Source organism: Pyxicephalus adspersus, chromosome 4 (assembly GCF_032062135.1).
Source record: "Pyxicephalus adspersus chromosome 4, UCB_Pads_2.0, whole genome shotgun sequence".
NCBI lineage: Eukaryota > Metazoa > Chordata > Amphibia > Anura > Pyxicephalidae > Pyxicephalus > Pyxicephalus adspersus.
Window position 1 is genome coordinate 149,771,537 of NC_092861.1, and position 27,612 is coordinate 149,799,148.

General features: G+C 40.2%; 1 protein-coding gene across 4 annotated transcripts in view; it reads right to left on the reverse strand.

Annotated features, from left to right (window-relative positions):
- The window catches only part of TOGARAM2 (TOG array regulator of axonemal microtubules 2), a 56,000-nt gene that overhangs the window by 16,472 nt on the left and 11,916 nt on the right, over positions 1–27,612 (reverse strand). For 2 of the 4 annotated variants that reach the window (XM_072409974.1, XM_072409975.1), the window contains exons 2-7: positions 8,191–8,302; positions 4,830–4,964; positions 4,473–4,703; positions 3,705–3,922; positions 2,203–2,375; positions 1,368–1,402 (exon numbers count right to left, since the gene is read on the reverse strand). In XM_072409974.1, coding sequence (XP_072266075.1) covers positions 1,368–1,402; positions 2,203–2,375; positions 3,705–3,922; positions 4,473–4,703; positions 4,830–4,964; positions 8,191–8,215 — 817 coding nt within the window. In that variant the 5' untranslated portion in view covers positions 8,216–8,302. Of the gene's footprint in view, positions 1–1,367; positions 1,403–2,202; positions 2,376–3,704; positions 3,923–4,472; positions 4,704–4,829; positions 4,965–8,190; positions 8,303–24,485; positions 24,608–27,612 lie in introns of those variants that run through there. The other 2 variants (XM_072409976.1, XM_072409973.1) reach the window with 2 other exon arrangements.

Consider the following 27,612-nt stretch of genomic DNA (forward strand, 5'->3'; position numbering starts at 1 on the left):
ATTTACTGTGTTATATGATGTTATGTTTTACTTATATATTTACAGTAATATAATACATTGATGACCAAACAAGACCCTGTTCTTTCTTTTCTTTATATAATGTATGTTATGCTAAATAACCAGGGGTTGGTCACAAATACTTTTTAGTGTGAGGGGAAATATACCTTTCTCTGTCACTTTTCCACTGCGTTAAATGCATATATTATTCTATTTTCAAGAATGTAACTGAGGAGCTTATTAGAATATTATATTGCTATTATATTGCTATTACAATAAACTTACAAGAAGTGAACATCAACAGATCAGACAGCTCTCCAACCAAATACAAACACATACAAACTTTTTTTATAAGTTTATTCCCTACAATACAATCTGATTATGACCCACTGTGTATGTCATGTCAACTCTATTCCAAATGCAATTACAAGTTTATAATCTACAAATTGGGCTACAAAGTGGAAAATACAGAGGAGAGGAATGATATGGGGGAGAATACAGAGGATGGGAATGTGATGGGGGAAAATACAGAGGATGGGAATGATATGGGGGAAATACAAAGGATGGGAATGATATGGGGAAAAATACAGAGGAGAGGAATGATATGGGGGGAAATACAAAGGATGGGAATGATATAGGAGAAAATACAAAGGATGGGAATGATATAGGGGAGAATACAGAGGATGGGAATGTGATGGGGGAAAATACAAAGGATGGGGATGGTATGGGGGGGAAATACAGACAATGGCATTGGCATAAGGGAGAATACAGGCTTTAAAGCCACGTAAGCACTTATTCATTCTGCACAAGCATGGCATTGGTGGCAGCAGCATGTTGTCATTTGATTGGGAATGGCTTCCCATCTGTATGTATTGGGCCTATTGTGGCCCCCTGAAAAATGGAAGACCAATTTATATTTTTTTGCAATCCTAGTCTATTGGTATCACTGGCACTCCAATTCAATTGAGAACCACTGTGTATGTCATGTCAAGTCTATTGCAAATACCAATTCACATTTATCCACAAACTGGGTTTTATTTTATTATTGCTTTCTATGTCAACCAATAATAAATCAGTTTGTATTACTTTTCCTTTTGGTGTAATCATGTTGTAACCTCAAGGCTCCTTAATATTAAGGAAAGTCCTAAAAATAAATTTCCATTATTTCCAAGTGTAAAGAGAATTAAGCCTCCAATAATACTCTTCCCTCTCTTGCATTACTCTGATAAAATTAAGGATTCTTTTTGGCTATCAAGCTCCTTTCCTTAAAATTTCAATGTTGCCAGAGAACTCCGCTGCTTCTTTATTTATTTTTACCCAATTAATCAGCACATCATAAATAATAAGATTGTATTCATATTTATACCTACCAGGTATCCTGTAAATGTCAAACTCCAAGACAGAACTGTAAATAAGAAAAACAATAGCCTTTAATAAACAATTTAAGTTACCATTGACTTGATATAACTAAGAACTTTTCCTTTAGTTAAGTTTTCTCTTTAAAACAGGTGGAGGTTGCTGCTTGGTAACCCTCATTACAATTCAATTGTCTTCTCCATCCCCTTAAGGTTGTGTATTTGGCTATAAAGGTTTTGCAAGCTTGCTTTCATTTGCTTAATAACACCCAAAACAGACAAAGTCCTATTTAAGGCTCCAAGGAAACTATTAAAGCATGCCCACAAGAGATAACAGCTACCTTTTTGTGGGAACCCTTTAATTAAGGAGTCCCCTGCTAGGCTTTCAGAACATCAAACTTTTTTTTACATAAGCAAAGTTGATTTTTAATGATTTTTATACATAACATGCAAGCACTTTCAGTCTGAAGAAGCAGCTTACCTGCGAAACATGTCTCAACAATGGAATTTCACTTTATTCACCAATGTCATCATGTGACTTTTGCAACTGTTTGCTATACCCTTTTCAATAACAATATGCTCCAGTATATGAATGGAGGCTATAGATTTTAACTTGTAAATTTTAAGTTTTTTGGCCAGTTTTTTCTATAAGTGAATCCAATAAAGTTTTTTCATTTATTATAAACTTATTAGTCCTTCACCATATCTCACTGTGGTAATACCTAAAAACAATATGCATTTATTAATTGAGCAAGGAAAAGGTAAGGATCAATACCTTACTTACTGATATTTATGGATGGGATAGTCACCCCATTGAACCACTTATAATATATTGATTTTGATGAGTTACCTTTTGTGTGAGGCTGCATTCCTGGACACTGGGGAATTTCTAATCATCTGGATGCTATCATTGCGATTCTGCTCTGCCGGACAGCTGGATGATTTTGGGATGGGCGGTATGACTACCCCGCCAAGAGACTTGCGCTTCCTTTCTGCACTGGAACGCACGTACTGCAAAGAATTCTGAAAATAAGATGATGTGAGTATATATTAAAAATATTCACCAAAAAAAATCCACCTACAATTATTATATAACATGTCTTTTTAGGGTTCTAGATGTTTCAGGTTTGGATAAACCTGAATCTGAACACCCTGGAAGTCAATGGAATAAAAATTCTACTGGCTTGCTATGATCCCAGGAGAGTCACTAAAGCAACCAATGCAGCACAATGCTATGGAAAGCAGCTTGGAGGGTAACATTGGAAAGATGGGAGCCCTTCACTTTACAGCTCCCGAGGTTCCTAAATGTCGCTCATGGTGCTAATGAATTACAAGGACTAATTTATGGATATCAAGCTAGAAACATTAATAGACTTTACATTGGGTAATGTATATGTCAGTGTAACCCAAAATTAGAGTGTAAGCCCCTCGGCATTTGCTGTTTGAAATGTATCTGGTGGCACTTCATTTGCATAACAAAGCACTAAAGTGCTTGGTAATAAAATAATCGATTATTAGCTCTTAAGTATACAGTATATTGATTCCTTTCCAGAAAGTTTATGGTACCTACCTTGGACAGCAGCATTGAAAACCCTAAAAAGTCAAGAAGAAGAAGGCCCTTGGAGTGGTCTTTCTAACAAAAAATATTGGGCAGCCACTGCTAAATGCAAAATGTATTACAATTTTTATTGGTGGTTCCGAATAGTAACAGAAATACCTTTTTACAATCTTTTTGATAAGGTCTGCATAAAAGCATATACTGCGTGAAAAGTGACTAATAGGACATCCACCAATTGCCCTCACAAAAGATGATTGCCAGGGTCCCCTAAGCACTCATTGGTACACTGGGGCATTAGGAGCCTGATTTATTAAAGCTATCTAAGACCAGAAAGGATAGACTATCATGGGGCAACCTGGGTGATCCAGCAAGCTTAAAATGGAAGTAATTAGTTCGCAAAAGTTTTCTGAACAGATCTATTCCAGATTTGCTGGTTCCCCCATGATAGTCTATCTCCTCCAGTCTTGGGGAGAGTAAATAAAGGAAGGCCTAAGGTGAAGGTGACATTAAAATCTGAACTTTTGTTGAACATTACCAACAGAACTAAACCAGAAGTGTGACCTTTGGGCCGATTTCATGGTTGGCCCAAACTCCAAAAAGCAACACTACCAGTTACCCATACTGGGATATTCCATTCATTTTTGACAATGCATGCTTGTTGACATGCACATTGGCATGCATAGTATAAGTGCAGATTAATAATTTAGTATAATTTCTGCTCAGCAAGGTGTTTTAAGAACAGTTTTCTGCTTTCTGTGGCTGTAAATTATGTAAAAACCATTTTGCCTTCCTACCTCTGTAATAGTTGAAGGTTTCTCTGTCTGTCCTTCCACTCGGTCCCCATTCTCCAGTCCAACCCTTTGCATGCCCTCCTCCGGGGTCCGGAGGTGGGGTGTTGGACTCTTCTGGATGGGAGGTACAGGTTTTGTGATGGTCATTAACCTCTGAGATGCGCTCCTTGGCAGGGCAGGTTTGAGAGGTGTGTTGAAAGAGTTCAATAACTCAGTCGGTGCTGCATAGTGATAATCAAAACAAGTCACAAATTTTGCAAACCTAAAGCTGAATTTTATTTGTAATAGATGCACAATAATTCGACTCTGTTTTCATTATTACATTGTTAAATATCTTTGCAAATGCAAGCAGTGTATTCATATATGAATTCAACTTGGGAACTTTTGCAATCCCTGCACAGCAGAGCCCTTCTGGGGGAAGTAGAAGAAACTCAAGAAACAAATCAGTTGTGCAAGGTGCAGAGAGAAGACTGTAAAGAGATGAGCTTAGTCTGCTGCTTCTCCCTTCTCTGTCCAAACATAAAGACCTGAAAGTGTTACTGAATACAACAAAGAAAGATCAGGTCTCTGGCCCTACCAGAGCTGTGCTGTGTAGCAGTGCAGCAAAAAATCCCAGGATGGGATGGACATAAATACAAATTCTTGGCAGGTAAAGTTGCCCTCCTATATGGATTTACTCCCTGTAGTTCAGTTGTAAAATACTATTTGTAATTGCGATATTGAAATCAAACTGCATATAATTAATATTGAAGGACTCCTGGCCATTCTGACCTCCTCTTGCACTGGAGCTTTCAGACATTTTCCGTTTCAGCTTGTCCTTCAGCCGGGCCGTTTCCAGAGCCGCACTGTCCACCTCCTCATCCCTCTGGTTATTAATGGTGGAGTCACTTTTACCTTCCAAGTCCAGCGGTGGGGGCAGAATTTCTGGCTGGAGGTTGTGGTCATCTCCACCCCACAAATAAGACCTCTTCATGTGGAGGCTCAAAGAGGACTGAAGGGCAGCTGGTGAAATGATAAAGAAATAAAATGATGCCTTCAACTTTGTGTATTTCATGCCGTTATAAAACGATATAAAAGAACATTTTACTTAAATTACAGCTAACGTTATCTCCTCTCCATTGTACAGACCTGGGTCAGCTCCGCCCCAGCGGTTCCCGTACAGCTGCAAGTTCGAATCCACACCCCCATGACGCAGAGACACATATCCGGGTTTCATCTTGGGGACGCTGCCGCAGTACACAGCAATGGGGGCTCTAAACTTGGCTAAAAAAGAAAAAGAATGTTAGCTTAGAACTGAATCATTACCTAGAAATGTCCTCAAACCACCTGATAATGCAATTCATTAAAAAAAATGATACAATGTATTTTTTAAACATTAACCAAAATCTTAATGTAATGTAACTTTCCCACTTGACCATTAGTAAAGAGGTCATTGGAATGCCCTCAGAAATTCTACAACATCAATGCCAGAGGCCTGCGCTCCCATATCTAGACACATGGACCATCCTCCATCCCTTTCCGGCCACCGGAGAGTACCGAGAGGGAAGATTGAGGAACCTCATGAAGTATGTTGTCTATTGTGACTGATAGTTTATTTTTTCTGTCTGTGGGTCTTGTTGGCTCTGTACCATGACACCACCCCATTCAGGGTTATTGGCTTTGTAAGAGTATTTTATGACAATTATTTTTTTAATGTAAGTTTATTGTGTGTTTATTGTATTTAATACTTTCATGTTTCATTTGGATACCAAAGTTGGATAAAAGTTTTTTTTACATTACAGTACTTACCGTCTAAATATTGTACTTCCTGAGGAAGCACTATTGTATCTGTGAAACGCGTCGAAATATTGAACTGTTTGGAGGATATTAGAACCATATTGACAAACTCGGATTGGCATATATATATATATATATATATATATATATATAAATATATATATATATACACAGAGTATAGGATTCCTGCCTCATTGGTCAATGGAGGTTACTGTTTAATTAACTAGCAATACAATGTAATATTGGGGTGAAATTGATACCATTTTTTATGTGAATTTTTATAAAACTATATACAAGTTGTTGTTTCTATTTAATGTTCATCTCTATAAGGACACAGATTGCAGGTAAATGAGTGATGGGGAGTTTATCGCTTTCCCATACCATTCTAATATAAAAACTGGCAGCAATTAGACTTTACCAGGAAAGATTAATACTTTCCCTGATATACACATAAACACTAGCAGAAGTATTTACAATTCTGAATATTAAATCCACATTAACATGAAATGGCAAGCCTATAAAATACATTACAGTCTCTACAAAAATGACTACAATACATGTTACAAATAATGCAAAATTAGCACTTCACATATAACACACTCTAGTTTCCTTTAAAAGAAGCCTGATACAATCCAAGCCAATAATATAAAAAAACATAAAAATATAGATAAGTCTAATGTAATATTGTATCTTACACTCACCAATTGCTAATGACAATGCAAAACTTTATTTGCAGTCCGGCTAGAAAAGTGGTGAAGCAGGAGAAAACACAAAAGAAAGACAAGATATAAGACATGTTAGATTGGACCCTAGATGGGTAAATGTCTCACCAAGATGAATAGGTGGGAATGTATCCACCATCTTTTGTGCCACCCAAAACCCTCATTTTTTTGTTTCATCCAATATCTGGATGGCAGTGATGGTCAATCCATTGTGTGGATATTATCTCACCCAAATAAAGGTGCTTATGGCTCAAATCTTGCAGGGGGACCAATGGTCACCATGTACTTTCCCCACCTGCCTTGGTAGAGCTCCCAACTTATATTCATTTGGAGTCTGGCAAGAAAAATGGCAAAGCAGGAGGTAAAAAAAGAATAAACAAGACATGTTAGGTTGGATCCTAGATGGGTGAATGTCCCATCAAGAAGGAAAGGTGGTGAAACATCTGCCATCTTCTGTGATCTGGCACCATCCATCGTCTGTCCAACCCAATGACTGGATGTTGGTGGACCATGGTAGAAGGTCTAGTAATCTATGGGTATCATCTCACTCAGCCATTTAGTTTTTGTAACCAAGGCTAGTAGGAGAACATGTGCCATCATGTTCTTTCCCTACCTGCCTTAGCATAGCTACCAACCATCCCTGATTTTGCATGAACTGACCCTCTTTAAACAAAAGTTGAAGGAAAGGCCAACGCTACGCTTAATGATTTACCTAAGATTGATATCAAGGTAAACCCACATTACAGGGACACACAGGCCCTCTTTATCACTATGTTTTATACTACCTGTAGGTTCCCACGGTCCTCTCCGTCAAAACGCCCCGCAGTGACCCGTGATGCTCTTCCCCAACCAAGGTGTTAGAGGTGGTGGGGGTGCATGCAGCCATGCTTCCTTCACTTGCACTTGCAGACTGAGCCAGGGGACCAGGGGCAGGGGCCATTTCATCCTTAGCAGTAGCCGGTGGTGTGACTTTGCACAAACTACTTTGCTATTCCACATTTGTTCACTATTGTTTTTTGTCTGACCTTTGGCTGGACTCAGATATCGTCTGACTACCACCTACCCTCACTTTTGGACCTTGGATTGCTACCTGCCATGACCTTTGCTGTGACTTGGGATTACGTGTCTGCCTGCTACCTGTCCTGATGCATCTCGGATTACACCTGTCTGCCTCCAGCCCTGACCTTTGCCTGGACCTCAGGCCAAATCTTCCTACTGCCAGGTCTGACCCCTCCTGGCTGTTGTTGGCCTTTTCTTACAGTTGGACACCCCTTGTCGTTCATACCAAAGCCTTTCCATCCTGTCCTATCAAGTAGGGTGACCTCGAGGGTCAGGACCTGCTAATACCTTGCAGCAAAGAGCCTCCAAGGTTACCAGCCCATCACCCTTGTGGGGTCCCTTGGGGAAGGCCAGGTGTCGCTCAGACTCCATACCTCCGATGATCCCGCACTACCTTCCTTGTAAGGCCGATCAGAATCTCCAGCTATGACCAGAATGGTAAATTTATGATTTGACATGAGATGGACATTGTGGTGGTGGGCGGGGGAGCATCCTTTGCCTATGTCTGCTTCTTCAAGATCTCCAGCAGGCTGGTAAATAGTCCTGCATGGTAACAACTTCATCCAGCGGTGGGTCAATTGGACCACTTGCAGCCACAAACACACACAGGCAGACATGCATTAAATCCATGCAGAGCACACAGTCATAGCACACACAGAGCACAATCACGATAAACAGAGAGAACACACAAACAAAGTACACACAGTCAGAACACACAATGTACAAATGGCATCTGAAGTTAGAAAATACACAAATAAATATAACAATTACAGCACATGTATAGTCAGAAGGCAGAGTACAGGCAGCACACACTGCTACACAATATTGTATCCCACCATTCATGGGAACAGGTCATTTTGTTAAGTGTAAACCCCTGTGATTGAATTCCCAGTCATACTTTTTTTAGCCATAGACAACCTTCATCACGTTACCTGCAGTATAATCATTGTGAGTCATTTTATAAGTTTTATCTGTAAGGCTTCCTGTCAGGGCAGAACATCGTCAATGGAACTTTTCCTCTTAATATGTTCTTCCATAAATATCCTGTGAAGATAAAATGAAAGGAGGTTACTGAGGCTTTCAATACCCTCTTACCTCCTGTAAGCATTTTCACTGTGTTAGACTGACAGTGCTGTACATTGCAACAAAGCCACAACTTCTTCAGTGTTCTAGGCTTTTCTGGGAATTACAAGAAACTAAAATAAATGCCACCTTTATACAAAATGAATGATTTAATGTATTTGGTTCCACATCTTCAACATAGCCGTATACAAGTAGAAAAAACCTGATCTTGACAACACTAAAAAAATTATGAACAGTGCTCAGCAGCAGCCTCTCTGCCGCACATATTTTAATGTAAACTGGCACTCTCTGTTGAACCGGCCACTAGTAATGAGCTTGCATACCTGAGATTTGTGTTGCATTTTATTTTTTTCTCCCAATTTCTCCCAATAGTTCGCAACATAATAAACTTGACGCAGATCCCACCAGATCCCCATCGAATAATGGCCACACACATAGATATGAGAGGGAGCACCTCTCCCCTCCTGCTCCTCCTTAGTAAATATTCTGACTGCAGCTCTCTCCATCGGTGCCAATAAGCAGACAATCCCATAAGAAATGCAACCACAAATCTGCTCTCAGCTGCACATTCCCTCGCATGCGACTAATCTTTGCTTTTGTATTTGTAACAACTCAGCATAAAGTCCCCATAACAAAGGCACCAATGTGAGAGGATTATGTGTGCAAATATTAGGAGAAACCTATAGATGTCCTTGTGACATTGATATAGAGGAACTTTCCATCCCTGGGAGGAGCCGGACACTGCAAGGTGCCTTTGGGTGTCTGGACCTACCCGGGCCTAATACTGGATTAACATTGCACCCCTCTCCTTCTATTGCAAAGGAAATGTGTGGATGTATTTGTACACTTTTAGAGCTCTGATACCGATATTTTAGGCTTTAGAACTGGAAGATCAACAATGATAGTTTTCAGAGATGAGAGAGAAGCCCCTGAGCCACCCCAAACCATCCCTATTGTACCCCAACATAAAATATCTCTGCAACTTGACCCTGCCTTTACCATAACTCTAACTCTTTCTGTAATTCTCATTCTAATCCCAACACCGAGCCTAATGCTAACATTACACTTCCTTGTAACCCCAACACTAACTCTACCTGTAACCCCTATCACTAATTCTGGTATTGACCTTCATACCTCCCTTGCCTGGACCTTTACTTTAACCCTTCCTGTAATCCTCATACTAACCTTTCCTGTAGTTCTACCACTCCCTATAGCTACAGGACCATCCATATAACCCCAATACTAAATCTCCATAAAACCTCAACATTTACCCTTCCTTATAACCCCAACACTAAATCTCCTTATAACCCCAACACTAAATCTCTATATAACCTCAATACTAACCTTCATTATAACCCCAACACTAACCTTCCATATAAAACTCAACACTAACTCTCCTTATAACCTCAACAATGACCCTCTATATGATCTCAACACTAACTCTCCTTATAACGTCAACTTTCTTTGTAATCATAAAACTAACTCTTCTTGTAACTGTCATGCTACTTCTACTTGTAATCCTAACCCTAAGCCTCCCTATATTACTAACATGCAGTTAAAGGTTGTTAGCAGTATATGCTTGATCTAACAGTTAGGAGCAGTTAAACTAGAGTTTTCCAAACATGCTAGCAAGGACAACACAATGGCTCAGTGGTTAGTACCCTGGCCTTTGTAGATCCTTTGCCGGTTCAAATCCTGGCCAGGACACCATCTGCATGGAGTTTGTGTGGGTTTCTTCCTACATTCCAAAAACATACAGTTAAGGTAATTGGCTTCTCCCCAACATTGACCTTAGACTGTGGTAGGGACATTAGATTGTGAGCTCCTTTGAGGGACAGCTAGTGACATTTGTGAAGTCCCTATGTAATATCTTGGCGCTATATATAAATATTGTGTAATAGTAATTCTGGGATCTCTGCATTCATGTTAGTAGCCTTTGTAATTTCAGAGATTCCATCTCTTGTCTTGCTTGTTTTGGTTGAGAATCCGACATGTGTACAGCAGTCACCCAAATGGCTTTCATGGATCCGTCCTGGAGAAGAGCACAGCGGGGTGCACCTTGCTTGTCCTCCTCCCTCCCTTCTCCAAAGAACAGAACATTGCTCATCCAGCAGTCAGTGTGATCTGATCTCTCTTTGATCTTGGTGATGATGATTTTGCAGCTCACCTGCTATATATAACACATACCCCCCAAGTCAAATATTCACTTTAGTGCTTGGCTATGAAGTTCCTCCTTATGTATTTACTTTATCAATTGACAAACATCAGTCTAAAATATCACCAACAAACTCAGCAATGTGAGTAATGATTTTGTAATTATTTTTGCAGCCTGACAAACAAAATACAACGTTTTGTGTCTCCCATTGGCACCGAACAACAACAATCTGATGGAGCTGTATTAGGAATGGCTGCAGCTCTGGGGATTTGGTGACCCCAGGGAAATGATCTATTTATATCAATATAAATTAGGTGGCTCTACAACGGCTACAAACAACAGCTGTAATTATACACAAATGAATGGGCTTAAATAAATAGTCCCATGCTACCTGTATTGTTAGTCATACGGGTAACATTCAGATCACCTGACCGCCATTTGAGTTTTAAACGTTTCCAAAAACTTTAAACCTTTGTGTTGGGTTATGTAGAATTGGCATAGGATCAGCGTGGGATATTGGAGGAATCCACCATATAGAGAGTTCACATTTCTTAAAAGTAATTAGCTATTATATTGTAAAGGTTTTCAACCCCAGGCTTTCTGGTTTTCTGGATCAGCCAGCTTCACTGCTAAAAGTCTATCCTCCCCAACTTTACAGAACTTCAATAAATCCGGCCCAATGTATGTACAGCCAACACATTTCTTTCAGTTTGTATAGCATAGGGAATGTCAAGTAGGAGCACCCAATTTATAGTTTAAACTAGTTTTTGTACCATAGACAATAACTGTTAAGACAACCATAGTGGGTGCAATACAAACCTGAAAACTATATAAAATATATATATATATATATATATATATATATAGCCAAAATGATTTTGGGGAAAAAGCTAAAACAACAGCTTTGTCAGGGGTTTAATTCTGCTTTCCCTATTGGGAATATCCACCAATGAGATTTGGGAAGGTTTATAACCCTCTTTGGGTTTTCATTGCCTATAGGTATCTTTTTGCCAGCTATACGATAGACATACTGTTGCAGGTTTTATTTCGGGCGGGGCTAAATTTGTCCTACAATAGAAATATATTGGGTAAAGGTTTGTATAGGGAGTCAAGCATCCCGGACCATGTTTAATATTTATACCTTTCCTAGGAAGCTTTCCTGCCTCTAGATCAGGGGTTCTAAACCGGGGGTATCCATATACCTTGGGGGTATGGGAACCAAATGCTGGGGGTATGGGACTCAATCCATGGGTACTGGTATTTATTTTATTTAATGTATTAATTTATACTTTGGTAGTAATATGATAATGTTATCAATGCTTATGATTTTATTTCATGTTCTCTTCCTAGCTATTTATATCTAAAGTGCAGCAAATGCAAGCTGGTGACATATTGGAAGTCATACTGGAAACTAATATAAGGAATGGTGATGATTATTTCGACAGTCAAGTAAAGGGGGTAAGGGAGCATATTGGAAAATCCGTTGGGGGTCTGGAGTCATAAAAAGGTTAGGAACCCCTCCTCTAGATGTATGTACATAATCCTGCAAGTCCCCGAAAATCATATTCTTGTATGGTCACCAATGGAGAAACAAGTTGCTGACTTTGTTCTACTGCAGTTAAGTAATCGGCTTGGTTACCTTTATTTCCTCAGCCTGTAACTGGACAGTGAAGGAGCAGCAGAAGACTGATAAACTTATACCTCTGCTCACTCTATTCCTATGTAACATGTTCCTGCAATGTACTTGATTGGCTGCAAATGTTGCCCCTCCATCATCCAAAGTGTAGCTGTACAAATGCTGATACCAGGTCAGAATCAAGTATTCAAATATTTTATACATTAGTTTATCGATTTATTAAATACAAATCTACTTTTTTTAGTGTTTGTATTCCTGTAGATCCGTTTTATGCAGTATGATTTTTTTTTCCTGTTGGGCATTGGGTGTGAAGCTGGGGCCATTAGGGCCCGTTGTAATCAGAAAATAGAGATGGAGGAGTTGCTGTGGGCTGTGGCTCCTTGGCCCCAGTTTCGTGAAGTCTCCTGGCTATTTTACAATACAATAGGGAATATATAAATGTTGTAAGTAAACACGGACTGATGTATGTATTGACACTAAGGAAACAGCGTGTATTTCATGATTAGGATAAATGTTTGTGAACAGCGCCCAGCCACCTCTCCATGCCGCCAGCATGCAGAGATATAATAAGTTTACATTTCCTTGTAATGATTTGTATTCAGCCATATAATGTGCATTGTGGTTGTACTGAAACATAACACAATATATGACACCCAGACAATCTCAGGAGTTATTATAACAGTGAGAATAGAAGCCAGAAGAATACAAATTCACATTTGTACACAGACAGTCAGAAATTAAAGTAAACTTTTACTAAATTAAGTTACAAAGGATATTTATAGGGAAGAATGAGAGCTCCACACTAATATATAAAAAAAAGTTACACTTTAAAAATCTGTGATCAGGCAGGGCTTTATTATTATTATTATATACGGTATATATTATTATACATAGTATTTATATAGCGCCGACATATTATGCAGCGCTGTACAAAGTCCAAAGTCATGTGACTAGCTGTCCCTAAAAGGAGCTCACAATCTAATGTCCCTACCATAGTCACATGTCTTTAGTACACTCTAAGGACAATTTTAGGGGGAAGGCAATTAACCTAAGTGCATGTTTTTGGAATGTGGGAGGAAACCGGAGTACCCGGAGGAAACCCACAGAGGCAACTGGCAAACTCCATGCAGATAGTGTCCTACCTGAGATTTGAAGCCCCGACCCAGTGCACCAAAGGCCCGAGTGCTAACAACTGAGCCGCCTTGCAGAGCATGCAATGCACAAAGCCAGGATACATGATCTATCCCGTATTCCCCTGCAGCTGCACGTCTGCACAGGAGTTACATTATCAATTCCCAGCCAATCAAGGTGCCCAAAGATTGAAGCAAGGAAGAAAGCACAGGAGAACATGGTGGAGCCTTCTAACGGAACACGGACAGGTGAGTGTATTTAAAATTTGCAATCAGTCAAGTAAAGTTATTTAATTTGCAGATTGTCAATTTATCGCCTGTCCCTCGTGCAATAAACCTACCTGATCTCAATTTATTGATAAAAGGGTTTAGTTTACTCTAAAAGACCTGTACAGATGTTAGATTAATGCGGTTCAAAAAGCAAAATGACATCCAACATATCACTAGGTGACTGTTCATTTAGAAACTGGACATTGACATATAACAATGATCCATATTGATACCGAAATGTCATTAATGATCCTGGCTGATAAAAAACTTGGGGCAATTATTGTTCATAGCTTGAGATATAGCTAGATAATATACAATCATAGGCAAAACCACACATGTGCAGTGAGTAGTCAGCTGACATATTCGCTGACATATTCACTGGCATATTCACATGTCTTTATGATCACTTCTGTAGTCAGTGCAGTGATCTGCATTCATATGGAATTGTTCAATCATAATGGTGTTTATTTACCATCGGCACCCAAACTATCCACACATTCTGATTTGTGCATCATCATACAAAGGGATCAATATTTCCTTGATATCACTTGCTTACTTGGATTACCCCTGCACCAATCTGAATTTCATTGTTAATATGAATATTGATCTGTCCGGGTATTCAAACAACCAAAGTTCAGTTATCAATAGAAACAATGGGCTTATGGTACACTGTGGTCAGATCGCTCATCGGAGAAGGGTTATCATTGTACCATATTGTTACATAGTAGGTTAGGTTGAAAAAGACATAAATCTATCAAATTCACCCACTAGGGAAATAAACATATCCCAGATATAAAACCCTATATGACATAGTTTATCCAGAGGAAGGCAAAAAATCCCCTGGTACAATTTGCTCCAACAGGGGAAAAAATTCCTTCCTGATTCCATGAGACAATCGGATGTTCCCTGGATCAGCAGTCTCTGTTATCTTTACTTTAAAGCCTTATTACCCAGTTATATTCTGTGCTTCTAGAAATCATCCAGCTTTTTCCTAAAGCAATCTATAGAACTTGCTGAAACTACTTACTGAGGGAGCCGATTCCACATTTTCACAGACCTTACAGTGAAGAATGCCTTCCTTATCCGGAGCTTAAACTTCTTTTCCTCCAGATGCAAAGAGCGCCCCCTTGTGCTTTGTAATGACTTTACAATGAATAATTGGGAAGAGAGTTCTCTATATGGACCATTTATATATTTATACAGGGTGAACATATGCCCCCTTATACGTCTCTTCTCAAGGGATAATAGATTCAGTTCAGCTAATCTCAGCTCATACCTGAGCTCCTCCATTCCTTTTATTAGTTTAGTTTTTCACCTTCCAGTAATAGAAATTGTACAGCACAGAGCACAAAAGATTGGGTATGGAATAGAGAATGGAGGTAAGAAATATGGTGGAGGTATTCTGTAATTCACAGAGGGGGCCTGGGAAGAGCTGAAAAGATTGTTTAATATTTCTTTTAAGCTCACAGAAATTGACAAGCACACTAGCAAGGTCAACAAGCATGTAGGCTTTGTACATACATCTCTGGCGAGAATCTGATGTGTGTACAGTAGTCATCAGACGTCATTCATGGATCCATTAGGATGAAGTCAAGATACAAGTCAAGGGAGGAGAGCACAGCAAGGTCCCCTCACTCCATAGAACAGAACAGGCACTGTGTGTACAGAGCTCATTCATTCATCAATCACTGGAAACAATTATAAGATCATTTCCAGCAACAAAAACTAATTCCAGCAGTGCAAAAGTTCTGTAATAATGATAAGTCAGCACTTCTCCCATTCCCTACAGCAGGAGTGATAGAGGAGACACAAAATTCTGGATGTCATTTTTAATATAAATTAATATATCAGCATCACATCCAGCTTTACAAGGATTGATCCAGAGATTCATGGGAAATGTCATTTACACTTTGCATGAATGAATTTCCTGACATGTCACAATAAACAGAAACAGTGTCATAAAAAGTGATCTGTACCTTGTAATCCAGTGACTTTGCCTAGGCTGAGATGATGTCACCAATCTGCAGCCAAAAGATTGTAAGCTCTTCGGGGCAGGGTCCTCTCCTCCTCCAGTGTCACTGTCTGTATCTGTCCGTCATTTGCAACCCCTATTTAATGTACAGCGCTGCGTAATATGTTGGCGCTATATAAATATTGTTTAATAATAACTTAAAAATAAAAGGAAGCATTTCCTAAGTCTCCTTTCTCCCAGTGATCAGATTGCAACATTGTAGCAAGTCACAAGATGAGAGGTTGCAGCAGAGGCTGATGGGAATTGTTACTTTTACTGAGCTTGAAAAATTAGAGCTCATGGTAGGTTCCCTTTTTTCCTAATTAACGTCATTCTGGGCTTGCTCGGACATGTAAAGTTTGGACACATTTTCAAGTTTGCAATCCAGTAAAAACATTCCAACCTTGCATCCCGACTCTAAAACATGCCATTAATCCTATTAATCAATGTTATATAACTAATAAGTGGAGCTGAGAAGTGTTGTGTAGCCCTATTGTTCCAGCACCTGTCACAGGCCCGCCATACATATCAGGTGTCCACCGGCCTCCTGCTGATTGGCATCTGCTCAGATTCTGCTTTCCTGGCGCACAAACAGAACGTTGGCACAGGAAGATGCCTGAAATCACCTGGGCACGGGCCTACGTCCCGCCTGAGCACAATAAACAATTAGTGCGAGCAGAGTAATACAACAACCATCAAGGATAAATATAGAGCCGTTATTAGCCGGCTGGGGAGGATCAGCAAACAAACAGGAGCAAATAAACAAGTGTCGGTTACAGGAAACTGTTTCACCCTCTTTTCCTGAGCGCTCGCTAATAGTGGCAGCATTATCAGGTGTACAACATGGTTGCTACCACGGGGAAAAACAATCTGTCAGTGAGCAGGTAGATTCATTATTTGGGCACAAATGTGCATGCAGAATGGAGTACACTACCCTAATTCTATTTTATTATATAAAGAAGAGCATTGGTAACATTTATCTTAGGACAGTACCCAGCTGCATGGTTTTCATATCTGCCCCATCCTATGTGAGTGCATTGATTCTGTATGACCATAAATTTCTGATGAAGCAGACTGTGTACCGCGAAACGCGTAGATCACTTTCCGAGACTACATATAATATGGTTATGTAATGTTATTTCATAATTGTTTCATAACATTTTAATCAATACGAATAAAATGTTTTTATGATTTTAATAATGTAGAATTGTATGTTATTATATTGTCAGTAATAATGCCTTGCTTAATAATGCCTAGCCAAAGTTTGCTTCCAATGTTGTAGTTTAAATATAGGGATGTGACATTGAATAATTATAAATCAAGGTAAGCTATATAATTTAGATGCACATTTTTCATACATTTCAGTTACAGTACGGTGTATTTTAGATGCTTTACTATTCATAGACTCTGAATAAAGTGCTTTGTCCTAAAACGCGTAAGTAAAGAGCACTTGATTGTCGTTCTTAGGCATTTTATTGCATCTGCACTGTGCATGTTTCTGAATTCCTTTGTTTCTTTCTACTATTCAAAAAACTGTTTCAGAGAAGAGAAAGAGTAGAGGTTTACATGGCATTTAGGTGAACATGTTTTATTATGCACATAGCTGCAAACAATATATACAGATAGTACAAGGCCCCCCTTTTTCTCTGTTTAACATTTGGGGGTTGATATCCCTGTAACTTAACAGTACAGGCTTTTGGGATATTAGTCCATTCATAGTAGAAGGATGATGTATCACTTACTGACGCATTTCGCCCATTCAGACTTTTTCAGAGGAAAATGATAACCAGGGGTGTAGATTTGCTGCAAATTTTAGAATCGAAAATTGCTGCAATAGGACCAGACCCCCATGTGTTTTAAGTGTCTAACCCAGGGCTTGGCAAATTTTTTGGTTCAGGGGCCACAATGGGTTGTAAAATTTGGCAGGAGGGGCTTGCAAGATGGATGGAGCGCTGAGACGGGTGTCACTTCTGCCCACTTCCCCGAGCCTGGGATTTGTACAGGGAACATGGTCTGCGGCTCTGGCCGGTGCTGCCCTCCAGTGGGCTCCTTCTCCTGACCCCGCTCGGGGAGGCACCGGCCAGAGCCGCAGACCGCAGAACTACTTTAGCAGAGCCGCTGAAGTAAAGAGAGAGTTCAACGGGCATGATAAAAAAACCTAACGGGCCCGGGTTTATGGCCCGGGAGCCATAGCTTACCCATGGCTGGTCTAACCGCTGGACACACATTCAGCGCTTTATCACATGCAACATCTATTCTCTCTCTCATTTTTGCTAAATGTGGATAAACTCTGCAAAACATCCTAGAAGGACCCACCCTGGGAATAAGCTACATTCTGTAGATCCAACACGTTGCTATCCAACCTGACAACATTTTTGATTCAAGCATTTGCACAAAATCTAATGAAGCCCGGATAGGCGAAACGCTAAATCATTTTTTTTATACATGTAATGTCCTAGTGATTTAAGGGATAGCAAACCTTACCAATTAGGGGCTGATAATTGTAATAACCTTTGCCGTTACTTGGTTGGTTCGATCCTTCCTTGGAGCGTACGGGCCGGGGCGAATTTACGATTATATTAACTCCAATGGGACTACTTAGGAGCCTGAGCCTGGGATTTTAGCTGTTTCTGTACTGTCAATGCTAAGAGCTTGTAAGGAAGAGCAGAATACCAAATGTCTCGGAGCACAGAGAAACAAATCTCAGATTTGTTTGTGCATTGCTTCATTCCTATGGGAATGGGCATTGCTGGGAATTGTCCCAAAGGTACAGCAGGCAGTATGCACCACACTAAACTCCTATATGTGACTGAAACCATGAGCCATATATACATATCAGATTTATGTCCCTGGACACAAGTTCTAGTGATAGTTTACAGTGACAGTAGAATGAATGAGCACTGTACACACAAGGCAGTTCATTTCTATGGAGGACACCCCGGTTATCCCCGGTCAGTCATTTAGTAATCCAACCTCTGGATTGCTAAACAATGTTAAAGGACGGCTGTAAATATGCAATATTTTTGCACAAGACGATCACAATCATTCATCTCAGGTGATCATCTAGCGTGCGTATGTTAGATAAATTCTATGTTTATTGGAAATGAAAACAAAGATAGAATCTGTTCTCGGTCTGTTAGCAGGGCCCTTCAGACGTGATTGTGTGTTCCTGTATAGTGCAGAGATGCTTGGCTTGTATTTCATAATGATATATTGTCTTCTGTTTGCTCTCAATCACATGCAACGCTGCAGATCATCCTGGAGAAAGCGCAACCGAAGAGTCAACGACAAATATTAAAAAAGTTGTTTTGGCCCTGAAACGCAATTTCAATTAACAACTGTAACTCATACATCAGGAACAGCCGGGGCCCCTCTCCATCTTCCTGAGAAATGCAAATACCGGCGGTCTGCTGGGAGAGGTCTTTACCGGGGCAACTTATCCCAGAACAATGGTGGTCAATCACATTCACAGATAACACTGCACCCCCAACTTAACAAATGTCAAATTCAGTGCCAGAAAAGAAAGAAGGGTAGGTGGGGGTAGAAGAAAAGAAAGAGGGGTAGGTAGGGGGGAAGGAAAAGAAGGGTAGGTAGGGGAAAAGAAAAGAAAAGAAGGGTAGGTAGGGGAAAAGAAAAGAAAAGAAGGGTAGGTAGGGGAAAAGAAAAGAAAAGAAGGGTAGGTGGGGGAAAAGAGAAGAAAAGAAGGGTAGGTGGGGGAAAAGAGAAGAAAAGAAGGGTAGGTGGGGGGAAAGAAAAGAAAAGTAGGTAGGGGAAAAGAAAAGAAAAGAAGGGTAGGTGGGGGGAAAGAAAAGAAAAGAAGGGTAGGTAGGGGGAAAAGAGAAGAAAAGAAGGGTAGGTAGGGGGGAAAGAAAAGCAGGGTAGGTAGGAGTAGAAGAAAAGAAAGAAGGGTAGGTAGGGGGAAAAGAAAAGAAGGATAGGTAGGGGGAAAAGAAAAGAAGGGTAGGTAGGGGGGAAAGAAAAGCAGGGTAGGTAGGGGTAGAAGAAAAGAAAGAGGGGTAGGTAGGGGGGAAAGAAAAGAAGGGTAGGTAGGGGGAAAAGATAAGAAGGGTAGGTACGGGAAAAGAGGAGAAAAGAAGGTTAGGTAGGGGGGAAAGAAGGAAAAGGTAGAAGGAAAAGAACTGAAGTGTAGGTAGGGGTAAAAGAAAAGAAAGAGGGGTAGGTAGGGGGAAAAGAAAAGAAGGGTAGGTAGGGGGACAAGAAAACAAAGAAAGAGGGTAGGTAGGAAGAAAAGAAAGTAGGGTAAGTCGGGGGAAAAGAAAAGAAAGTCGGGTAGGTGGGAGAAAAAGAAAAGAAGAGTAGGTAGGAGGAAAAAAAAAAATAAAAAAAAGGATAGAGAAAAACACAACAAAACTCTATAAAATCAGTAATGCTGAAAGGATTTTTGATTCTCTAAATACTATTTTTTTTGTTAGCAAATCCACATGGAATCCCCACAAGAGAAGCAATATCATTACAGCATGGAGTGGTAAAAATTTCTATGGACTGAGAAAGGCAGAAAGGCACTGGGGTTAAATGGATCTTTAATCACAAATCAGAAATCAGCAGCAAGTTTATTCAAAGCCAGGTTTATACTACACTGAACTGGTGAAGTAATACGGCCAAACATCGCCCAAACGGTGGGTCCATGCTACAAAAGAGTGCAGACTCCTTGCCCTTGGTGTGGCCACTAGTGTGGAGGAAACCAACACTTGCTTTTTGTTTTGCTCTTGCTTTTAATGCCATGGGGGTTGTTGGGTGGGAATCCATCCCTTAATAAATCAGCACCCTGGTTAACCAAAGAGAACTGGTTAGTCTGGTTGATCCTTCTACTACATTTACCCATTTACTGTATGTAAACCCCTGGACACAGCATGGATTTTTCCATTATTTGTTTGAAAAAGAAAACCCAAAGCTCTTCCAAAACGTCATTTCGCAAACCATGTTTGAGGAGCAGAGATGACCTTAGTTTCACACATAGGATAATGGTTTATTTATTACCCAAGTATTTCATCCATCTATCCTCCAGGTTTCTTTGTTTCATATTCTCATTTCTCTATTATGTCCATATTTTCCTACACTACAGACCCCTCTCTCCAATAACACAAGTGGCCAGATTGGCTACTAAAGAGTCTGAACGCATTTACCGCCTCAATTTACAGTCTATGAATGTGATAACCTACAAGACCAGCTAATTACTTCCCGTAAAAGAAACTTCTGAAATGCAATGCTGAGATTTACGACATTATTGGCATTTCTGTCAATGACACTAATAAGCTCTCGTGTTAATGAAGAATTAGCGATTGTCTTACAGGGTGACTAACTGCCTGGGAATTCCTAGTTGCCGCAATGTGGTAACTAAGTATAATATTGTGTCATTAAGCGATAAACACCTTAGTGGCAATTACATGAATGGAGAAAGGATTGCCTACCCTACGCCACGCACGCCATCCATTATTCCCAAGACAGAAGCCACTTTCCAGAATGGAATCAAAGTTATCAAGTATATAACAAAAAAATCATATTATTAATAATAATAATAATATATGTCAAAATGTATTTAAAAGTTGAATCTAATAACTCCCCTCCTGTCTTCCTATTGGTCAATAAGGCAACCCATTGTGTGAAATGACCAATCGGAAGCGTCTAAGTGCAATAAGGGGGAGGCTGGCTCAATGTATAGGACACATTAAGTTTTACAGTTTAACAAACACACAAAATCTATATTATGTTCTATAAATATAAAGAATTTAAAGTAAGTCCAGATCTGTGGATTTGTTATCACAACAATTGAGAAGCCAAGACAGCTCTATTCTACACATGCCAATTGCAGCATTCTCTAAAACAATACAAAGATAAAGATAAAAAAAAAAAGCACCACTCCGAGTGAAGAGTTCAGACTCTTTTTTCGGGGGATTTAATACAGAAATCCAATACGAGACAGAAGAAGCCCCAATGCAAAGGGTGATATACTAGATGAATATATTCTGGACCATTCTACAATAGTACAATCAACTATCAACTATCCACTATCAACTATCCAAATCTCCAGATTCTTTTATATAAAACTAGAACTGAGAAGGATTAGAGAAGGACCAAGTCACATCCTACTTTTTTTTTTAGGAATATTTGCTCTATGCTATTAAGGCACGGTCTAGAATAATTTCATCTGAGTTATCATCCTCTATGCTGGTCTAACATGGGGAACCCTTGAAATAATTTTTGGGTCTTCAGGGAATCCCTCCTATGATTACAATATCCACAATTCCTTTTATATTGGTGGTCAGTGGGAAGAATGTCACCCTTACAGAGGGTCATTGATGTCACCTAAACTAACACAAATGTTTCATTGCTCTAACAGCCCCTGGAGGAACCCTGGATGAGAAACACTGATCTACACACAGCCTTGAAGAAGGGAACACTTCCAGACCCAAAATGCGTTCAATTTTGAGTCAAACTCAAAGTAAATTTTTTTTTGTACTTTACAGATAGAGTGTAACTTTGAAAGATGCCTTTCAAAGGTCATTCATCTCCCATTTCTGTAGTCATTATGAGATAAACTCTTTTTGATGCCCCCTTACTTACCAATAAATTTAATGTTTTTCTACAAGAGCAATGAGCCTTCTTATTTTGCAGCGGGAGGTATGAGAATCCCCATAACAAGAATGAAGAAAACTTTCCACTGTCATATAAAAACCATTGGGGGATTCCAACTGCTGCATTGATGGTGTATAGTCCAATGAAACCTATGAGGATGGCCATCATATGGCTCTCCACCAATGTCGGGAAATTCTGCAATGGCAGCCAGGTCTTGGGTGGGTTTAGTTCTGGGATTGGCAGGGCTCCGTATGTTCAGCACCAGACCTTCTTTTTGGCACCAGTGGACTGAGTGTTATTATTATTAATATTATTATTATTAATATTAATAAACAGGATTTATATAGCACCAACATATTACGCAGCGCTGTATAATAAATAGGGGTACATGACAGATAGATACAGGAGGAGGAGAAGACCCTGCCCTGAGTGTTGGGCTCAATCCCAGCTAACTATCCTTGGAATGTATAAATGATTTTACCAGAGGAGCAGCATGAACCCAGAACCACCTTCCTACACAACGGCTAGAAAGTCAACAATAACTGAATATAAATCAGCTTCAGATAAAACTAATAAAATAAACATACTACAAAGGTGACTCCTATTCTCTGACCACAGATAGGCTGGTCTTCCCGGTAATTGAGAAATGTGTTTAACAATCAGAAAGCATCCAAGCAATGCCCTTTTCTTTTTCCAAATTCCATATTATAATTTGTAAAGCTGCTGAAGGTTTGGAGTTATAATTTATATTGGTGAATCGAATATTTTTCATATGCAGTTTACTACAACAAATGTGTTGAAATTGCACTAAACAAGTAGATTTTAAGAAGCCATAATCAACATATTGGCTGCCATTTCTCTGGAGGTCAATGACTGGGGTGATCAGGACCCTACAGGTCAGCACTGGAGCAAATGGCAGGAGATCTGTTGGCTCACTTTCCCTGATAGATTATACTGGAAAGAGATTAATTGTAACTGATCCAGATTCAGCTCATGTCGTAGCTCAAAGATTTTCTTCTCCTTAGTACATGGAGCTTTCTGATAATGATACGGGTATGTGATCCCAACACAGATATGATCACAGGCAGACCAGTTTACAGGCATTTCCAGCATCCCAATATACAGCTTTTAAAACTGAACCAAAAACAGACACAAGCAAGGCATTCTCCAGCCCTGAAGAAGGGGGACAACTCCCAAAATGTGTCGGCAGTCAACTGATCTCAAGTGACAATCAATTGTACCAGATAATCACATTGTCCTGCCATTTGGGTGGAAGCTTTAATTCTTTACCCCAAAGTGGGGGGAAATTCATGGAAGCGGCTTAACTTCCATATTGAGATTGATCAAGAAGTTCCTTTACCATTAATTTGCCATCCCAGGTCCCAGTCTCAGGTTAGAGGGACAAACATCTGCAGATATTTTATTTTTCTATTATCCAACAACAAAAATCTTATATAGCTATTAATTTGGTTAATTTCCTATAATCTATTGATTTTCTCAACGGCAAAAGTTTTATCAGCTCTGGATAAAGTAGGGAAGGGTTCGAAATTGTGTCAGGTTTTCCTTCCTATTAAAAATATTCTCTGTACTTCCTATCCTGAAGATACTACAGACAGTGAATGGGAATCTCTGGAAGCTGGACATTAGCAGTCAGTTAGATGATAAATCAGAATGATTGTAAGTATGAATATGAATTTAAGATTTATGAATGGAATGTTGGTCGAAAATTGCCTTGGCAAAGCGTGTTGTTTTGGTAATGGGTTAACAATCGTACTGAAATCAGAATAACTTAACTGGGCTGATTTACAAAAAAAATAGTGTAAGATCGGCAGTCATTTCCTCTTTCCTAAATGCTTGCGATATTTGCTGCCTTTATCAGCCCCATTGTGTCTCAATTAATATTTCAATAGATATAATGGTGAAAATGTTATTCTGTCTTTGTGAACAAATGAATGTTGCATCAAACACTTGCAGCTGATTGCAATATTGATTACTGAAAATGAACATAACATTAGAAAGCTGTCAGATGTCTGAATAAAAAATCTTTCCTTATCTCCTATTCAGGTTACAATTTTTGGTGACAATACCACAGGGAGGATGAATCTTCCCAGACACAGACAGCAAAAATCTCTAATTTTAACAATACTCAACTATCCAATATACAAAAAGCAGCTCAGCAAATGAACGTTATCAGAGAATATTATAGAATGTTGCATGCAAAGTAAAAATTAAGGGAAGCAGCAACCATGGTGGGGTCCATTGAATTTCTGGGCCCCTGAACAGTTGCACCCCCTGTACCTGCATTTTGGATCACGGATAGATAAGGGGAACTTACATGAAATAGGTACCTGATGGTGTCCCCCTGCTACCCCCAAGGCCAGGCTCTGGCAGTGGATGTGTCTGGATGGCAGGATCGGTGTCAGGCTGGCACACTCAGGTGTACATGCCACAGGTGAGCTCGCACATACCGTAGGTAAACAGGACTGCTCGGTATCCAGGCAGCCAGGTGCTGCAATGTGAAGTGTCACTCCTGGGGCAGAGCAGACCATTGTCATGTTAATACCTGCTGGGAGTGTACACACCTGAGTGTCCTTGACAGCAATGGGACACTCTGCAGGAGAGCGCGGCTTAACCCCTTCCCTGCCTGCAGATCACTTCTATAGAGACAATATATATCCTTATAGTAATGAGTGACAGAGAGAAAATACAGAACAGAGAGAAACAAACTCAGGGAGAGGAATGGGGAAGGTGAGAAGGAAAAAGGTTATAAAGAGAAAAGGATTAGGAGAAAGAAAGAGAGATAACAAGAGAGGGGTTCAAAATAGAAAAATTGAGGAAAAGAAAAATAAGTAAAAGAGAGATGGAAGGAGGGAAAAAGGAAGGAAGGGGGGAGGAAGGGCGAGAAGGAAAAAGGGAACAAAGGAAAAGAAAGAAGGAAAGGGAATGAAAGGATAAGAAGGAGGCAAAAGAGAAGTAAGGAAGAAAAGGAGGGAAAAAGGAAGGAAGGGCGGAAGAATGGAAGGGAGAAAGGAAGGAAGAAAGGAAGGTAGGGAGGGAGGGAGGAAGGAAGGAAGGAAGGAAGGAAAAGAAGAAAGGAAGAGCGAGAGAGAGGAAGGAAGGAAGGAAAGGTGGGAGGAAGGAAGGTAGGTAGGGAGGAAGGGAGGAAGGAAGGAAAGGAGGAAGAAAGGTAGGTAGGGAGGTAGGGAGGAAGGAAGGAAGGGAGGGAGGAAGGGAGGAAGGAAGGAAGGAAGGGAGGGAAAAAGGAAAGAAGGTAGGTAGGGAGGGAGGAAGGAAGGAAGAAAGGAAGAGAGAGAGGAAGGGAGGGAGAGAGGGAGGAAGGAAGGGGGAGGGAGGACAGAAGGAAGAAAGGAAGGGAGGAAGGGAGGGAGGAAGGGAGGGAGGAAGGAGGGAAGAAAGGGAGGAAGGAAGGGAGGAAGGAACAAGGGAAGGAAGCAAAGAAGGAAGGAAGGAAGGGAGGGAGGGAGAAAGGAAGGAAGCTCAGATTCTACTCTCCCTAGCACAAGATAAATGACGGCTGGAATCTGATTGGTCGATAGACAGGAATTCTTCCAGTTTTTTAGCCAGCTCTTCCATCTGTCATTATGGTCGGTGATCACAGACTGTCAAAGCTGTGATGGGATTAGCAGGATTACTTTGGTGGCTTCTGTCTGCCTTCATGTAAGGTCACTACAGAAAAGCTTTAATCATGAACTCTGTTCCCCGGAGTCACCGCTCAGTTCAGCACCTCTTACCAATTACCCTAAACTACGCCTATTGTTCCAACATCGTATTATGCTGACCTCGGTTTTGCAGCATTGCCATCGCCTGACACCCATATGGATCTACAACAACCATTCTTAGGTGTCTTACCTTGGTCATTCACTTTACTTGTCTCCAGTTCATGCACACATAATTTTACCCTGATTTAAAAATTCTACCTGGAGTGGCAAGGATGATGATAATTAATGATAGATAAATATAATAAATATGATGATAAAGAAGTCAGATAGTTGCTGAAGGTAAGGGCTGTCATGTCATGTTGTTTCTATTTAGTGAATGGCTGACTTGCTAAGTCATTCCATGGTTCCAGATTAGTAAGTTAGTAAAGAATAAAGATGAAAGCCCTGGAGATTGCATCCTATCAAACAAGTTAGCAATGGCCCAATATTTATTACAAAGGGTTCAGGGAAAGAGGAATTTAGCATATAACAGATTTCACCTAGGAGCCCGAGTACTACAATGATTTACCATCCCTCTATTCTATAAACATAAAGTGTTCTTGCTGCTCTTTACTACTGACAATAAGGGAATCGGCTTGGATTCAATGCACAGCGGCTTCAGCAAATCCTGTTCAAATTTTAGAATTTAGCGGCTAACCCCCTGAATGGCATGGGGGTTTCATGTCACCCCTATAGTGAGGGGGCTGCCTAATACTAAATCATAGTACAAAATTCCCAGCAAATCTTGCCCAGGCCCACAATTAATAAACAGGCATGGTAATAGTGAACTTGCACCAGATCCCTAATTGCCACTGATCACCTTCAGACTGCAAATTTAAAGTTTGAAAATAAACCAAGGATTCTAATTGATCATCACCGGCAACAATAATTCTCTTTTTCAGTACCTGTCAGGTGAGCAATAAACCATTGTCAGGCTGAGACATGACCTGCGAGAAGAGGCGAGGGGAAGTATCGTCATAAGGTTTAGTGCAGACATTAGAAGATTGCTGGGTGGAAACGCTCGCGCTCTATGGTTAAAGTGATTGGCTTGATGTAAATCAGATCAATGTGTGTTCACTGCCTTGTTTCTGTATATCATTCCCATTATATCCATGGAAAGTGGCAGCCATGTTTGCTCCTTATATCAGCCGCTTTGTAGTGCTGCACAATGGTTGTGCTTTGCTGCTCCTCCAAGGCAGTCTGTGCTTGGCCCATCTATAATAATTCTTCCTGCATGGCTGATTTTCTCAAAAACTGGTGAACAGGATGAGTGAATGTCTATAGTGCAGTTTTAAGGAGGTCAGTGCCACCCCCCATGCCCATCCTATGGGTGGCAGTGTATTAGCAGCAGGAGGTTTGGTAATGCTGAGTCTTTACGGCCTCTTCTCGTACCCTCTGCGGAAGGGCTATCCTAGCTGAAGCGCAAATTGCTGCAACAAGAGAATGAGCCAATAGAGATGCCCACTGCCAACCCAGGAAAGTGCCATCCCTGTTATATCCTCATTAGAATATATGTAAATCTATTTTTTCTAGATTAGATTAAAGCCCTGTTAGGTATTTCTTGCCGTCTGTGTCTTGTCGGGGAGATCGCTTTTGACATCCTCTCTATGATATCAGAAGAGGTGCCCCCATTTTAGGAATTACCCCCGTGTAAAATTTGGGGTTTTTCACTCTTTTTGGGCATCAACATTCTCTATGCTGAAAAAAGACGAGAACCCCTAGTTAGTCTGTGTCTGCTCCTTCACTGTCCAATCAC